The sequence below is a fragment of the Hemibagrus wyckioides genome, linkage group LG02 (assembly GCF_019097595.1).
Source record: "Hemibagrus wyckioides isolate EC202008001 linkage group LG02, SWU_Hwy_1.0, whole genome shotgun sequence".
NCBI lineage: Eukaryota > Metazoa > Chordata > Actinopteri > Siluriformes > Bagridae > Hemibagrus > Hemibagrus wyckioides.
In genome coordinates this window covers 18,897,566-18,916,084 of record NC_080711.1, presented here as the reverse complement: position 1 = coordinate 18,916,084, position 18,519 = coordinate 18,897,566, and the positions used below count along the sequence as shown (strand labels likewise).

Sequence of the window (18,519 nt, the reverse complement as noted above, 5' to 3'; positions counted from 1 at the left end):
AAACAAAAATTCTCCCACAATCTCCCAAAAGTAATTAACGACACTCCAAGCGACAGTGAACGAAGACACACACGGACTCGGCGTGGCCAGATAAGGATACGCAATGGGTTAGTCAGCCTGCTGAGAGTGTGTGAGAAGTAGCAATGCAAAAATCACTGTGTGTGTGTGTGTGTGTGTCAGTGTGCATGCATGCCTGTGTCCGTGTGCATGTGTGCTCCTCCTGGAAGGCTGACAGCAAAGACCAACAGAGCATGAAGGGAACACTGAAAAGGAACACACACACACTCTCTCTATCATACTTCATTCATAAAGTGTCGCTTGCAGGGCTCCCTGTCACTGGAATAACTATGCTATATACTTATATATTCCACAAGCTGCCAGAACAGCTTTAATGCACTCTGACAAATTCTACATGTCTCTGGAACTGCACTGGAGTGATAAAAACTGCTCCTCCAACAAAAATGAGCTGATGGGCTGGCTTCTAACACGTTGTTCCAAAATCTAGCATAGGTGTTCAATCATGCTGATATCTGATGACTGTGATGATGTGCAGGACAAGTCTATCCAAACCATAACAACACAACAGAATAGCCAGTAATTGGTCACCTGTGTGTGTGTGTACATGTTTGGAAAGTGATACATTTATTAGCTATTCCATGGGGTAAGTAAAGCTCCCAGTCCTACTGTGCAGTACAAGCGCATAGATTCAGTAACTCCCATACAACCATTAGCTCTGGCCATGCAAACTAATCGGCTTAAAGGGATTTAATTATTGCAGCGTAATGTCACTTGCCCAGATTCATTCATCCACCTTCGTTATTCGCCTTCAAGGAGATTTTTTGTTTTCTGTGACGTCATTATCTACAACGCTGCGTAATCATGTAACCAAAGTCATTTATTTCAACAAGAACTGAGTGACCATCAGAGCAGCTAAATGGCAAGGGCAAGGCAAAACGACTGAGCACAGATTAAATTACAAATGAGAGGAGCACCATTACGGTCGACTGATAGTGGGATAGTGGGATGCTTAATGTTTTTGGATCCCTTATGAGACATTGATTCATGTTGAGGGGGGGAAATGCAAAACTAATGCTCATCATCTCTAAGACTGCAGGGATCCGAGATGACTGATTAACTTATAAACACAATGTAATCGAGTATCTAGTTGAGCAAATATCGCTATCTTACCATGAGAGTGTTGTTATGGAGCTGCCTATTACTTAGAATCCATAGAATTTTTGTTTGTTTGAGAACCGTATATGGATCAAACAAGATAGAATAAAAGGAATGATGCTCATCGATTTGCTCGATGATCAAAGGTCATGTATACAAAGACATCCACTGCATTAGGCATTAATAGTGAAAGCACGTTGCACAATTTGTGAACACGGTCAGGTTTCAATATCCCCAGTATACCAGTAGGTGCTGTGCAAGTAAACCTTACTCCCCTGATCTCAAGAGGTGCACTAGCAAATGGCTGCAGTCTTTAGCCTCCTTGTTAGAGCACCCACCTCCCATTCAAGACCCGCTCAGAGCATGTGCGAGGAGGACCCGGGGGGGTACATCGGTGCCGTGACCCAGATGGGAGTGAGGTTTAGTGGGGTGAGTGTAACGGAGGCCAGCGGTAGGTGCTGTGCAGGTAAACCTCACTCGCCTGATCTCAAGAGGCGCACTAGTGGCTGCAGTCTTTAGCCTCCTTGTTAGTGCGCCCGCTTCCCATGCCAGAGACCTGGGTTCAAGACCCGCTCGAAGCAGGTGCGAGTAGGACCCGGGGGGTTATGCTGTTTATGGTGAAATTCAACAGCATATGCAAACCTTCAGCTTTAGTTTAAGGGTATTTACATAGAAACTGACCACTCTTCCTTTTTAAAGAACTAATTGGACACTCAGCTGTCCCATTGTCAAATGTGCTTTATCTTCTAATTATTGCACTTATAGTGATAAAATGTCTAGAAATGAGTTCAAGAGTGCCGTTTGCATGTTGAATCTTTTGCTGTTAATTCTCAGTGTGAAGTCAAAAGAACTGCCACTGCCAGTGAAGCAAACTATTAGACTAAAAAAGCAAGAAAAAACATAATTTGTTACATTCCTAGGAATATAAATATGCACTGGTGAGCTCAGGAATTACCAAAAGGTCAGAAAGACCATGAAAAAAGTAGATAATAGACAAAGGAATTATTGTTCTGGTGAAGAAAAGCACCTTCACAGTTGGTCAGATAAAGAACACCCTCCAGGAGGTAGGCGTCTCTGAGTCAAAGCCAACCATCAAAAGAAGACTACTACAGGTAATAAAAATACACTAAAAAAGCCAAAAGTTTTGGGACACCCCTCCACATTATTGAATTCTGGTGTTATTATTCAGGGGTTGGGCTCGGCATACCAAGACATTTTGGACAATTTCATGTTCCCAACTTTGTGTGAACATTTTGGGGATGACCCCTTCCTGTTCCAACATGACTGCAGACAAGTGCACAAAGCAAGGTCCTTGACCTCAACCTGATAGAACACCTTTGGGATGAATTAGAGTGGAGACTGGGAGCCAGACCTTCTCATCCAACATCAGTGCTTGACCACAGAAATGCGCTTCTAAAGGAATGGTCAAAAATCCCCATAAACACACTCCTAAACCTTGTGGAAAGCCTTCCCAGAAGAGTTGAAGCTGTTATATGCATTCAGGTATGCTTGGTTGTAATGAAAACCTGGCCTTTCTGGGTAACATTGGACACCATTGGGCTATATTATCTGCTCAGATTCAGACAAATCCTTCAGAACTCAGTGGCACTTGTTCAGTGACCCAAATCATCCTACAAAAGCAGCCCAAGAATTTTTTTGTTTAAGGTGAAAATGTTCTGTAATGGTTATAATGGCTAAGTCTGTGACCTCAAACCAGTTGAGCTGCATTTCGCTTGCTGAAGGTGAAACCGAAGGCAAATTACCTCAAGAACATGCAGGAATTAAAGACCATGGCAGTAAAGACCTGGAAGGGCAACATCAAGGATGAAACCAAGCATCTGGTAATGTCTGTGGGTTACAGACTTAAGGCAGTTGTTGACTGCAAAGATTTTGCAAGCATTTAAAAAAAAATTACAGTTTACTTTGATTGTTATTCTGTGCAATTTGATTGCTTGATCAATGACAAACCCATCTGTACGTCGTTTTTTACTAGCTAGGTGCTATCAGCTACCTAGATTTTACTGACATCCCTGTAGAGTGGTATTCACTGCAGCAAAAACCTATGTTCTATTTGGCTTTTTCAAAACCTTTACTCTTCATAGCACGTGTTCATAGTAGAGTAAGGAGTATGACTAGCTGGTTCAGAAGCTGCTACTAGGATTTAGACTAGTGAGATACTACAGGCACTAGTGGCCTCTGTGGGGATGTGGAATATTTGGGAGGTAGAACAAACAGCAAGCCTTGTAGTCACCTTCACATTGTCTATGCTGGGAGTTTTTTTTTATTTTCTTTGGCTTTACTTATCACTTGAGTGTAGATATTATTGTTGTCCTTTAAAGCTAAATTCTTCGTAGTGTAATGAATTCCATCATGACCAGCGGCGTGTAAAATGACCGCACTTGGTGCTATGAGTTGCACAGTACAGTCCAGTCCCACTTAGCTAGTGTAGATCCAGACTTTTTTCAGACCCAAGCAAGGCCAGAGTTAAAGTTAATTTTGACACACAGCTTTATTATTTTTTACTTTTATTGCACTGGTTAATCAATTTTTGTTAACAGTGCAGCCTCAGAACCTCATTTTAGCTCTTAATTGAAGTGCACACTAAAAAAAAAATAGCCTAAAATAGACATAATGCCATGAGTCCTGTGGAAAAGATGACTAACCAGCAACTTTATTTAAATCCCAGCGAACAATGGACCCAACCACCATGACTCACTTTCACAGGTAGCCAGCACCACCTTTGCTTCTCATTTAACCGGTCACCTCATCCATTTTGCGTCAGCAACACTTGCCCCAGTTGGTGTAAATCTCCAGCTCTGACTGAAAATAAATGACTTCCGGCTACTTTAATGTGTCACCGCACCGCTGGTGGAAATGCAGGGTCAACTGAGATCATCCGCAGAGCAGCACCCTGGGGCCGTGTCCCAAACCTGATGCCATTATAATAAATAGTTTGGCAAAATAGAGTAGGCTAATATAGTTAGCACTTAGGCAGTCTGGGACACAGCCTATGGGAGGAAAAAATACAAGAATATGCAGTCTTTTAGTCTTCCTTATATACACACTCCAACTGTTACACCTCAGATGCACATGTTCTTTATGTGGCCACTTCCCTCTTCCTGTTTGTGGATGTTGATGTAGAAACCCCCAAGGGCCTGCTGTCACTCCGATTAAGGCATCAGGAGAGTCGGGTGACAAATCATATCAGTCTCTCTCTCTCTCACACACACACACACACACACGCACAAGCACCAGCATCCAAAAACGGTAGAGAGACAGTGAGAGAGAGACTGGAGCAACAAGAGAGAGAGAGATAGAGAGAGGGAGAGAGAGAGAGGGAGATCAGATGACCTGTCAGAATTCTGTGGCTGATTTCAATTGAGTGTTTCTATTTATGTACACAAACTCCACACAGGCTATTATTAGACACCGTGTGTGTGAGTTAAATGGTCTCATTTTATCTGTCTTTTTATCTCTGAGTCTCTCTATACATCATTGACTTGTTTATTGTGTATGCAAGCATGTGTATGTATGAGTTAAATGGTTTTACTCACTGTCTCTGTTTATCCAAGTCTCTCTATACATCATTAACTTGTTCGTTGTGTGTGTGTGTGTCTCAGGGCTTGGTGATCGAGCGTGTTGGACGGAAGCTGTTGCTGATATTTGGCTTCTTGGCGATGGCGGTGTGTTACAGCCTCCTCACCATCTTCTTGCACTTCCAGGTCAGAAGCTTATCAGCTAAACAAATGAGGTTAAAGGTCATGATGCATCTGCACTTAGATTAGAGCTGCAGTGAAATGGCAATATAAGAAGTGCTCTTAAAACACACACACAAACACACACACACAACTATATACAGTATAAATGACCAACTGGCTTTCAGCACACACACACACATACTGAGGTTTAATGAGTTCTTTAGGGAATGAAAACAAAAGGTCACTATTCTGGTTTTCTAGTGTTTGACCCTTCAAGCATTCAGTGAAACAGCACTTTATGATACTAACCTTTAATTTGAAATAGAAATTCAGGTGGAGCAAAATGTGCCTTTGCACTTATTCACGTATATAAAAAACAAAATCTTAAGAGCTCTGTGCTAGCTAGTTCATTTCCAGTAAAATAAAAGAGAGGCCCTTATTGACCATCATGCTGCCCAGTTGCCTAGCAACAGTGTTTAATAGACAGTTTTCCGTGTGAATGGCTAGCATTTTGTATGCTCATCCTCGCGTATCAAAATCATGTGACAAGTTCGATCTGAATGCACTATAAATCAGATGGAAACTCCACGAGTCGTCATCCTTCAGTCCACTAGTATCTTCAGTAAACAAGCTGTACCAAGCCGTTATTTTAATCTCAATCACCCCAACGAGCATTAGAATAAAACCACCAAACCTGACCAGTCTAACCAGTCTGAGAGTGAACTAAACCACTCTAAAACACAAACACACACAACCTACCATTATAGTAAACAAGATAAAAACAAGCATGACTGAAATAAATGGTCTAAAAACAAGCTAGCATTATAGTAAACAAGATAAAATAGACAAAACAGCATTGTGGTAAACAGGTTAAGACAAACTGGAGCAGCAGATGTTAAAAGGAACATTTTAATCTTGGACTGTCAGGTCAGAGATGGATGAAGGCAATAAAACCAAGGAGATCTTCATAAACCTTTCCAGAATTGGCTTTTTTTTTTGGTGCTTAGTAAAACGTCGATTTGAAACACAGCCAAAAAGCTGAGACACAGGGCAGGTTTCCACCCAAGGGATTTGTTTAGAAAATTGTTTTCCCAAACTGTACTTGTCACCCGGAGAACCCCAAAGGGTGCATTTTTTGGGTCTTTTAGTGTATCTTCTTATCTTAGAAACTGAATGTAGTGTACTTGGGTACATAATTGGACCTTGAGGACCAATCGTAAAGGCAGCTACTTGGGTTAAAGATACAGGACAGTATAAAGGTATAAAATGTTTTGATAGCACCCCAGCCACGAGGAAAAATAGGGTTCATTACCTGGATTTCTGGAAATACGGGCACTGGATATGGCATTTAATGATGATATACTGCATTACATACACTGAAAATAAAACATTTCTGCCAATTTATATCTTTTTCACTATCTGAAAATTGAGAAGCTGCAGCTTAGTGGTGTAGGGTAGCCAAGAACTTTACACTGTATTGACAAAAGTTTTGAGACGTCTGCCTTTACCTGCACATGAATGTAATATGGAGTTGTCCCACACCTTGCAGCTTCAACTCTTCTGAGAAGGCTTTCCACAAGGTTTAGGACTGTGTTTATGGGAATTTTTGACCATTCCTCTAGAAGCGCATTTGTGAGGTCAGGCACTGATGTTGGACGAGAAGATCTGACTCGCAGTCTCTGCTCTAATTCATCCCAAAGGTGTCCTATCAGGTTGAGGTCAGGACTCTGTGCTGGCCAGTCAAGTTCCTCCACACCAGACTCACTCATCCATGTCTTTATGGACCTTGCTTTGTGCACTGGTGTGCAGTCATGTTGGCACAGGAAGGGGTCATCCCCAAACTGTTCCCACAAAGTTGGAAGCATAAAATTGTCCAAAATGTCTTGGTATGCTGAAGCATTAAGAGTTCCTTTCACTGGAACTAAGGGGCCAAGCCCAACCCCCTGAAAAAACAACACCTGAATTCAATGATTTGGAGGGGTGTCCCAAAACTTTTGGCAATATAGTCTGTGTACAAATGCTGTAATAATTTAGGTCACATCATAGGTGAAATAGTTTATAATTTGTTATTTATATCCCAGGTTTATGTATTTCTTGTTAAGCTGTTTTGGGACAGTTGAATAGACTAGATTCACCCTTCTCAATCCCTGTTGAGTTAAATGAATAATTTATCATATTCCTGTCAGACGAACTACTAGAACATGGAGGGGGAATAAGCACAATGACGGTTCTGTGCAAAACGTGTTAAATAATTCATATTTCTAATAAGGGGAAAATTCACCCTCCTAATATTAAACATATTAGAGTTGCCAATAACGTATTATTATTCTTAAGGGGGGTTAGCTAGAAGTCAACGCTTTCAAGTCGAAATCATTAGGGAAGTCAAATTCATAACCAGATTTATTCACTTTTTTCTTACAAACACAAGTGGAGGAAGAACTGGGGACATTAACAACGAGACAAGAATTAAGTTTAGTTGTAAAAAAAAAACAAACAAAAACCAATGTGACTGGAGAGGTTCGTCTCATGAACTTCATGGATATTAACATTCATTATGGAGATTTAGTGAGAGAAAAGAGGATTTGCCGGCTGAAAAAAATCAGCACGTTGTAGTATTGACTGAAAAATGAAATATTCCTGGGTGGAGGACCAGTAATTATGTCCTAAGTATGTAGATGCAAACGCGTTATTCGGATTGAACAGATAATAAGGTCTAAAGGGATACAGATGCAGGTATGCAACTATCAACTAGTCACACATCTCCAGCTGATTTCAATTATGAACTCGAGTGATGTAGCCGAGGATGCGAAACTCTGAGTCGAGGCAGAATTCACACACCATCGCATTTTTCCTTTATGAATATATATTTACTCACCTCCGTCTCTTCCACCTCAATCAGCTTGACTGTAATGGGTTCTGCTGTTCTCTCTCTCTCTCTCTCTCTCTCTCTCTCTCTGTCTATCTATCACTCGACATTTACCAAGACATTCATTTATCTTTTTTTGTGATTTATTTGTGGTTCAGGTGTTGCATCGTAAAGCTTGATAAACATTCATGAATCTCTCAGTACCAATTCCAGCGCACATGACTCATCCGCTTTAATCGTTATTCATGCTAGTAATATTTTTAGAAAGATGTGCCATTTAGGCTCTAAACTGCAAATGCACAGAGTGTGCATGCGAGCTGAAATCATACAGAACTATGATGTTGATGAAATCTGAACTCTGAACAGGTTACCGTAAGAAAAGTGACGAGAGTAAAAACAGCTGCAAGATCTAGAGAGTTACCTGCGGATTTGTCGTGCCGATGTATTTATTTTCAGCTTCCGTGACATGGAAAGAGAGAGGCGGTGTTGTACACAGCTCCTCGAAATCCTCGCCCAACTTGCTATAAGCCGCATATTACTGCGAAAGGAAATTGATATCGATTTGAATGACCTTCATCTGACTTCATATCTCTATATTCTGCCACTTGAAAATGTTGTGCCTGACTCTGTTAAAGCAGATTGATGCAGTTGATTTGAATAGTGGAGCAGGGCCTGTCATCTGCTCAAGCAGTGTGAACTAGCCATGGAAAAATATCTTCAGTTCAATAGACTGGTTTGTTTTACTGTTTTATGAGCAACTTGACCAACCACCACCATCCATATTTAGTTTCGAGTCTGAGCTTGGTCTCCATTCGGCCATACGAAAACACAAACCTTCTTGTTTTCAAGTGCAGTTTTTACGCTGGGATTTGGTCCAGGGTTTGGGTCATTCTTCGTCAGAATTCTGTCTGACTTGAACAGGCTGACTCCCCTTGTATTTGGCTCCACACATGTTGGAGCCTTGTTCAGATGATAGGATTCCCAGATCGCCCTGCTGAAAAGTAACCCCAGAGTATGATGATGCCACTACCATCCTTGATGGTAGGAATGGTGTTGAGCTGTATTTTGTCTGTCCCTAACATCAACTTGACCGTATCCTCAGTGATGGTGGTTCTTGGTTTCTGTTGACACAACTTGCATTGATGATGAGAGCATGCTAATTACTGATACTGTGAATTTATTCAAGCTGACTGCTTCTTTGCAATTGGAGGTTACTAGCTTGGAGAATTCATAGCATAATGTCCAAATTACCCTGAAATGTGGTGATGCCACAGTAAACATACTGTGGGCAGTCATCAGTATATCTGAACACAGTGCTAAAGTTTCCACTGTCTGTACAAAAAAATACAGCCCTGTAGCTCCAAGGTCCATATTTTCTGTCCATCTTTTTGTGGCACAAAGTTGAAGTCTTGGCGTAAATGTTTGTTAAGCACTTTTTCTGACAACGTAACATCGTTATCGCACATTGTCTGTTTATTGGCAACAAGTTTCTGATGGAAAAGTCTACACGTTTTTTTAAATCAGATTTTCTTTTTATAAATAAATGGAGACTTAACTACTGACACATGATCCTCTCGTTTCTCTCTTCCTCCCTCTCTCTTCAGGACAGTTATTCATGGATGCCATATATGAGCTTCATCTCCATATTAGCCCTAATTGCTTCTTTTTGCTCTGGCCCAGGTAGGTACACACACACACACACACACACACACACACACCCCTGAGGCTGGTGATTTGGAACCTCAGCCATTTAAAGCAGCCTTGTTGTGTTCATTAATGCAGCATTTGCAGATCTCGATTTGGAACACAGCCCCTAAACTGTTCCTTTAAAGATTTGCGAAGGAGAAGTGACGCAGTCGCAGCTCCCTGTGTGGGCTAAATGGGGTATTAAATTGCCCGCTAAATGATTTAGCTCTTCGACTGTCAAATCTTCTGTAGACGCGATGCTAATGTGTAACAGAACCTTCCTTCAGTTGTATTTCTAAAAGCGTACACAGGTTTCCCATAATTAAACTTTTCTTTGGATTATTGCTTTGTGTATTTACTCATGGGAACACAGAGCCCTCTCCAAATCACAAAGGCACTTAGTGGAAATTGGATTTATGAGAAAAGGCTTTGTTGGCTGAGTGCTGAGCAATTTGTGTAAAAACCCCAGTCATCTGTGTGTCCAAGATAACTCATGTAAACAAGTGTTTAATCATTTGGTAATTCATAAAATGTGACAATACTGCAGAACTCATCAGAAAAGAAACAATGTGATGACTACTGGAAAAATTCCAAGGGTTAAGCTAATATAAATCCACCATTTTACTGTTCTCTCTCCTTTTTCTTCTTTGCTTATAGACTGATATACAAATTATTTCAGGAGGACATGAGGCATGGATACTTTTAGCCACAAAGCTTACACAGTACACGACAACTACACTATATTGCCAAATGTTTGGGGACACCCCTCCAAATCATTGAGTTCAGGGATTGGGCTCGGTCCCTTAGTACCAGTGAAAGGAACTCTTAATGCTTCAGCATACCAAGACATTTTGGACAATTTCATGCTCCCAGCTTTGTGGGAACAGTTTGGGGATGACCCCTTCCTGTTCCAACATGACTGTACACCAGTGCACAAAGCAAGGTCCATAAAGACATGGATGAGTGAGTTTGGTGTGGAGGAACTTGACTGGCCTGCATAGAGTCCTGACCTCAACCTGAGGGATGAATTAGAGCGGAGACTGCGAGCCATTCCAAAACTGGGACGTCTGCTCTGAATGTAATATGGAGTTGACTTTCCACGAGGTTTAGTAGTGTGTTTATGGGAATTTTTGGCCTGGCTCACAGCCTCTGCTCTAATTCATCCCAAAGGTGTTCTATGGGGTTCAGGTCAGGATTCTGTAAAGTTCCTCCACACCAACTCGCTCATACATGTCTTTATGGACCTTGCTTTGTGCACTGGCGTGCAGTCATGTTAGAACAGGAAGTTGGGAGCATAATGTCTTGGTTTGCTGAAGCATTAAGAGTTCCTTTCACTGGAACTAAGAGGCCGAACCCAACCCCTGAAAAACAACACCTGAATTCAATGATTTGGAGGGGTGTCCCAAAACTTTTGGCAATATAGTGTATAGTACAACAACTACAACTAACTAACTAACAAGCCTTAATCAACCTTCTATTTTTTTTTTTATTCTAGATTGATATAGGACTGGTGTAATATTTGCACATTTTATTAGGTTACTAACATGCATATATATGTGTCTAAGGTAAGTGGCTAAAAAAACAAAACAAAGAAATATTGCTTGCACTTACTTACCAGTCCAGTGGGTAGTATTGTGTTTTGTTATAGGAAATATATAATACAGTGTGACCCAAAGCAGATGAGCCTGGCTGGTACACGATTCTGTGAGCGTAAGCAGAAGCTGTAGCAACATGAGCAGCATACTCAATGTTAAGTTTGGGACAAATCTTGTTTTCGAGGTTTTAACATGAACATGGGTATACCCTTGTTTAAAATATTTGGTGTGCATGCTCAAAAGTAAATACTAGTCCAAATTTAGACTTAAATGGTAATGCTAAAGGTGTTGTTCCTAGGCCAATTATAGCCATTTATTTCAGATTGTTAAAAAACTATTAGCATGTGTATTCTCTAGAGTATTTTAAATGGTTTCAAGTTAGGGCTACTTAAAGTGTGCTTGAAGAACTTTTAACAACCTAACAAATGAGCATCTCTGTTCATCCTTATTGTGCACTTCATCAGCATATAGCTGTTAAGCTGATATTTCCATGCTAAACTATGCTTCTCTAATTAAAGCATGCATAAAAAACCAGAGTGCAGACCAAGCAGCTTACCTGTGAGTGGACACTTCTGCAGTGCTTACTGTTTGCAGGTAATTACCCAGGTTTCTACCAAATCTCTGCAAATTGGCCACTAGACTGAAGAGGTAATTAAAAAAAAATAGCAGCTTTACCCACACGCAAGTTTATATATACGAGTGTGATACTTTCCCAGGATGATGGAAGCCTAACAGTTATAATATGAAAACTACACAGTCTTACTCCGACGTCTACTGCCCACTCGGTTACTGTTGCTAAGTTTGATCGGCTTTTGAGTCAAGAATGTCAGCTATGTGGTTTTCAATGAAATGGATTATAATAATTACCAGGTGAAATGGTTAATCATTTTATATAGCAGTACATTCAAGATTTTCCAGAGGAGCAGAAAGCTGTCCCCGACATGTATTATGAAGGATACAGCTCAGTAGTGTAATTATGTTAAAAGTATAAAGAGCAACGATGAAGGTCTGACATCTGTAGAACGTTTAAGTCCTGAACAAACCAAACTACAGTAATAGTGAAAACACACATTATCATCAAATATCATCATTTTTTTTATGTATAGAAAATATTTGATACAATCATTTTGTGTGTAAGAGTCAGGGGATTAGCATTGAACGGTCTATTACTTCTTAAAACGTGCAAGACAATAGTATCCCTGGAGGATTATCCACTGAAGCATGAAGGGAAGTAGTTACGTGGATAAGCATAGGCTGCAGAGCTGATCATGTCTGGGGAGTTCTGTTGACAACAACAGAAAAGATGTCTATGTTACAGAACCAGTCCTCATGTCCCATGTACTCTGCCTCTGCTGGCTCATGGTCCCCTTTCCCTTTGTGCCAAACTGGGTTGACAGCAATAGATGCATGTGGGTTGGAAAGTCTGTCCATCCTGGGGCTTGTCCCAGAAAGCAACATTTTTAAATGCCAAGAAATCACCTGCTGATGTAGAGTGATCTATTTTGGCTATCCACTCTGGACGGACCTCTGAGTGAGGCAGTACTCAAAGTCTCTTCATGCAAGGCTTTAAAACTAAGGGATATTTATATTCATTTATTTGGCAGTCTTCACACTACTGAACTGCTGAGGAAAAGGAAAAAACAAATCACCCAAGTTTCTTCCTGAAGCATCTGCCTGCAGCATGAATGGTCTGTCTTTACAAGAACTTCTTGTTGTTCAATTTGGCAAAAGGTAGCTTTAGCATCTGTATTACTTTATTTTCTCGAGCTTTACCCTTGTTTGTGAGATCTGAATCTGCTACTGTGCCAGAGCCATATTTCATAGCAAAGGCCTAGCTCTTCCAGTGGCTCATGACACAATCCATTATTGTGGTGCAGCTGTGACTTTGTAGTGCAATGAGTGTGATTCATTCAGTTTTGGGGTGGAATTCTCTGTGTAGTGGCACCTGCCATGTCCTCCAGTGCCAAGCAGGAATGTGACAATTGTCCCCATGTTCCCAAGCAACAAGCATAGTCCCCATGGCCTAAACAGGGCCTGGAAGCAACAATGGAAGAAACAGATTGACCACATTGCCCGAGTCCACCAGATCACAAACAAGGTTTTCTTTAAAAGCCACTATGAATAGCCTCTAGCTCTCATCTACCTCCATGCACACTTCATTCACCCAGATGTGGACATGCTTTTATGCTTCAGGTCTGCAGGCACTGGTTTGTTTTGGTTTGTGGGCTGGATGCAGAGGCAGGGTATACATACCCACCATCATTGCTGGGGGTTCTCTCTGGAAATAGTGGGTGTTTTGAGCTGCCTCAAGCCCATGAGGACTTGTGTGTTTTTCTGGTCAGCAGCTCTTGTGTTGCTGGCTCCTTATGACCTTAGCATTGCATCTGAGGGACCACTGAGAAAATGATCCTTAGTCTCGCACTCTACATCATTCTTAATAACAGCACCTGTGTAGCTGCCAGCAGATCCGCCTAACTCACCAGAGAGCTTGTGTTAATGAATTCAAACGTATTTGCAGCTTGTGAATGGCTGGCTGTTGTTAGAAAGATGCCTCAAGCAAGTATTGAGTCAGTGTTACAGACACACTACAAGAGATAAGAGAGAGGAAAAAATGAGAAGGAATTATTGTTAGGTCACTGCATAAAAAACACTTTAAACATTAATTCTTTCACACCAAGTGCATTACGGTTCTTGAGAATTTGGCACACCCTGTTAAGCCCAGGAGAAGTATTTGTGTATTTATTTATGCACTGAAAAGATGGAGAAATGTAAGCAGGGTTTATTTTTCCTTTTATTTATATAATATGAAAGAAGATGTGAAGATTCAGAGGTTTTCAGGATGCTTGTGCAGACTGCTTTTAATATGTTAAAATTAGTCAATTAAAATAAAACTATTGCTTTGCATACTTCAAATGAGGTGTTCAGCCAAATACATATTAATGTTAAAGACAGCTCATTTATTCTGGAAGCTAATAAGCGAGTTTTCACGGTACTTCCATGGGACGGACAGGCAGAGAGACCTCATCTCCTTCACTGGACTGGTAAGCACTGATGATAAGCCTCCTTCACTAGGACTGACAGAAACAGATAACATTGCTTCCTGTACTTGGACAGGCAGCAAGACCATGACTACTTTACTCTTACTGACTGGCAGAGACAATGCCACCTTCATGGGGTATGACAAGCACAGAGAACAGATCTCTCTTAGAGGGTCTGTAAAGTGAAGAATCCATGCCTCCTTTACTCAGACTGACAGCTTGAGAGAATACATACTGGAACTTTCACTTGGATCCACGAGCAGAGAACCCGCTTGACGGGTACCGATTACTGAGCACATGGAGTCTACACCTGTTTTACTGGGACTGTTAAGCACAAAGACCACAATTCCTTCACTGGGAATGACAAGCATGGCAGACGCACCTTCTAAACTGTGGCTGTCAGGCACAGAGACCGTACTCCTTTTCTCTGGACTGACAGGCAGAGACACCACTCCTTCTGTGCTGGACCGGTTTGGCACAGATGACCCAGCAGCTAAGACTGACAGCACTGAGACCACACCTCCTTCATGTGGACTGACAGGAAGTTATATTACACCACCTCCATGGGAACTGACAGGCACAGAGATGTCTCTTACTTAGACTGATGGGCAGAGAGACCACACCTCCTTCACTGGACTGAGAGGAACAGAGGTCGCACCTCCTTCACTGGACTGAGAGGAACAGAGGTCGCACCTCCTTCACTGGACTGAGAGGAACAGAGGTCGCACCTCCTTCACTGGACTGAGAGGAACAGAGGTCGCATCTCCTTCACTGGACTGAGAGGAACAGAGGTCGCACCTCCTTCACTAGACTGAGAGGAACAGAGGTCGCACCTCCTTCACTGGACTGAGAGGAACAGAGGTCGCACCTCCTTCACTGGACTGAGAGGAACAGAGGTCGCACCTCCTTCACTGGACTGAGAGGAACAGAGGTCGCACCTCCTTCACTGGACTGAGAGGAACAGAGGTCGCACCTCCTTCACTGGACTGAGAGGAACAGAGGTCGCACCTCCTTCACTGGACTGAGAGGAACAGAGGTCGCACCTCCTTCACTGGACTGAGAGGAACAGAGGTCGCACCTCCTTCACTAGACTGAGAGGAACAGAGGTCGCACCTCCTTCACTGGACTGAGAGGAACAGAGGTCGCACCTCCTTCACTAGACTGAGAGGAACAGAGGTCGCATCTCCTTCACTAGACTGAGAGGCACATTAACTGCACTGCCTTCAATTTGGCTAACAGGCAGAAAGACTTTTCCCTCTTTACTTGGCTGAAAGGCACAGAGACCATTCCTCATTATTCTTCTTCTCCTGGACTGACAGCCCATTACTTTTAAGCAATTATTAGATACTGTATCTTCATACTACATTCACTCTATCTAGCTTCTGCAACATCTGAATTACAATTTCCTGATTGGCTAATAGTGAATACATGTTCATGAGAGGTGTTCATGTGTGTCTTCAGTGTAACAGTTAAACATTTGTCTTCAGCTGCAGTATGAATCTCTGTACAGGTCTTTAAATAATTTCACACACACTGACTGTCAGCCCTATGATGCCCCCCCCCCATGACTGTCAGCCCCATTACGCCCCCCCCCATGACTGTCTGCCCCATTCATTTTTCATTCTTATTATATTACTTCAACACTAGCAGTATATTCAATTACACATGTGCACACAAACATGGGCAAACATTAAAGCAGAGTGGCCATCAAGGAGACAGCGCAGAAGCTGTCAAGAAACTACACACAGCACACTCAGCAATAAGAATTTATGACACGTTTATAATATATTTATTATAATACATAATTATTTATTGATATCTAGTGTTTTATTTCTAAGGGTGTTAAATATTCTATTTCTATCCAAGTGCAACTGTGTAATGGAAAGATGGAGTGTGTGGAGGATGAGACAGTGTATTACAAGATGTGTGTGATGCTGAAAGTGAGTGTTAGATGGTCAGAGGGAGTGTGTAATGGCCATGATCGAGCCGCAGAAGAATCAAACCTCTTGATGTCTGATACACAGCACCGGAGAGTAAATTATCCACGTTGCACTCTGATTGCTGATGTTAGAACGTTACACAAAAGGTTTGTAAAATTGGCAGCAGAAACCCTGTCTTTTTATTTGCAGCTGGAAATTCAGAGTTTCAGAGATATTAGATATTCAAAGACAGTGATACAGTAATCCAGCCTCATGACCTGTTTTGCATGGAACAATTTATAAAAAGCCCAGCAATTACTGTGTTTTGTTCACATGTGCACCATAAAATTGAATGGAACAACAAACAATGAAAACAAAGTACAATACTTAATTCCAGCCTTTGAGTGATGTTAAGAAGGGCTTTCCATGAGTGGAATTTATTAGAGGATTAATGCAATGCTCATGTTTTAAGGCGTATGTGAATATGGCAGTTATTCCATTATTCACTTGAACATGACCGGGTACTAAAGCACAACATCTCCAGTGAACAGTAGAGCTGTTTTAGAACAGGGAACCTTTTAACTTGAGAGAGTTGTTTTTTTATTATTTTATCATGAGATTTCAAGCATAGTGACTTTGACAATAGTGGAATAATGTTTCTACCACTGACAAATTTTGAAATTCCATACACCCCCTGAATCCCTCAGATTTAGAGCTGGGAGCCGGAAAAGGGGCTCGCTCCGTCCACTCCACACATCGACCTGCAGTACTTCCAGGTTTAGTGCACCATTTTTCAGGGGCGGTGGTAGCTCAAGTGTTTAAAGCTTAGGGTTGTTGACCGGCAGGTCGGGGTTCAAGCCCCAGCACCGCCAAGCTGCCACCGTTGGGCTCTTGAGCAAGGCCCCAAAACCCACCCTGCTCCAGGCGTGCTGCATCATGCCTGACCCTACACTTTCCCAAGGATGGGAAATGCAGAGAAAGAATTTCACTGTGCAGTAATGTGTATATGTGACAAATAAAGATAACTTTACTTTGAGAACCATTTAGTGCTTAGATCACTGTTTTGTTTTGTTTTGTCAACTGGGCCAAATATGAGCAGTAGCTAAAGGCCAGTCAGCTGAGCCACACATTATTCACTAGCATTATCTTCTTCAGTGGCAATGAACATGTGTTGATTCATCTGCAGCTAAACATAGAACTGCCCTCTTTGCTAATGCTCTATTTCTTTTCTCTTTCTGCACATATCTTGCTTTCTGTATTAGTTTCATTAACATTTTCTTCCACTAGCTTTATAACACCAGTGTTTATGACCCTCTTAAAACAAGCTGGCTTAGAAAACTTACGATTACGACTAGACGACTTTTTCCTCCAAAAAGAAGAAATAATTGACAGCATGTCTAATATTCATTTATTAAAACTGAGGGCTACAGGTTGAGAAACACTGGTGTAGATAAAGCCATACTCGCTTACTGATTATTTTGCCGGCTCATTCGAGCAATAAAACCAGACACTGCTATTTCTTTTCCTGTTCAACCCGATATTTTCTGACAATCTAAAAATGAAGAGTGCTCACTGAGGTAAAATAGACCTCTTCAGACAAGGAATGTTCAGAATTGATCTACCTTCTCACAGCGGTTAATAGGTCTCTTTAATTTTGCACTTCAAATAAGATATTAATTAATTTAAAATGATTAAATATTTCACCATCTTCAGGAACCACTTTATATTGGTTAGGGTCAGAACGGATCTGGAGCATAAGATCAATCCGGGTACCCTTGAGCTGTGAAGCGCCGTACAACTCAGCCTCCGCTCTCATATTAATTTTTATGTGAGGAAAAATTAATTAATGACTTAAATTTTGGGTTGAGTTTGCATTTGGGATTCTGCAACAGTTTGCTTCAGGCATTAACTGACTGCATTTGCACATTTAGCTGGTGTTTTTATCCAAAGTGACTTCCAATTGAGACAGGCTGCAAGAAGAAATTGATTTTTAAGGATTTTTCTTGCTGGGATTTGAACTTCCAGTTTGTAGCACAAAGCCTTAACCACAATTTCTGTAAGAAGCCATGAATGTTATTGAAACAACAGTGTACAACTAAATATGCATGTTACCTGCATGGATCCCTAAGAATGCACATGTGTCTGTGTATCCATGCGTGTTGAGGTTTTCAGCATCCTGCACAGCTAACATTTGGTGATGAACCTTGATGGCAACAGCCTCAGCAGCTCTGCCCATATGTGTAGATGTGGAAGCTCACAAATGTGTTCATATACTTTAACATTACAATTTTCCTTTACTGGAACTAAGACGCCCAAACGTGTCCCAAGATAAGAATGCTCCTGTGCACAAAGAAAGGTTCATGAAGACATAGTTTGCAACGGTTGTTGTGGATTAACTCAAGTGGCCTGCACAGAGCCCAAACCTCAACCCCAGTGAATAGCTTTGGGATGAAATGGAGTGGCAAGTGTGCTCCAGGCCTTCTCACCTGACATCAGTGCTTGACCTTACTACTGCACTAGTGGCTGAAGGCACTAATCCCCACA

General features: G+C 41.5%; 1 protein-coding gene across 7 annotated transcripts in view; it reads left to right on the top strand.

Annotated features, from left to right (window-relative positions):
• slc2a9l2 (solute carrier family 2 member 9, like 2) overlaps positions 1-18,519 on the top strand; it is a 118,979-nt gene that overhangs the window by 81,323 nt on the left and 19,137 nt on the right. For all 7 annotated transcript variants that reach the window (XM_058376604.1, XM_058376564.1, XM_058376584.1 and 4 more), the window contains 2 exons: positions 4,794-4,895; positions 9,342-9,417. In XM_058376604.1, the coding sequence (XP_058232587.1) occupies positions 4,794-4,895; positions 9,342-9,417 (178 nt within the window). The remainder of the gene's footprint in view (positions 1-4,793; positions 4,896-9,341; positions 9,418-18,519) is intronic.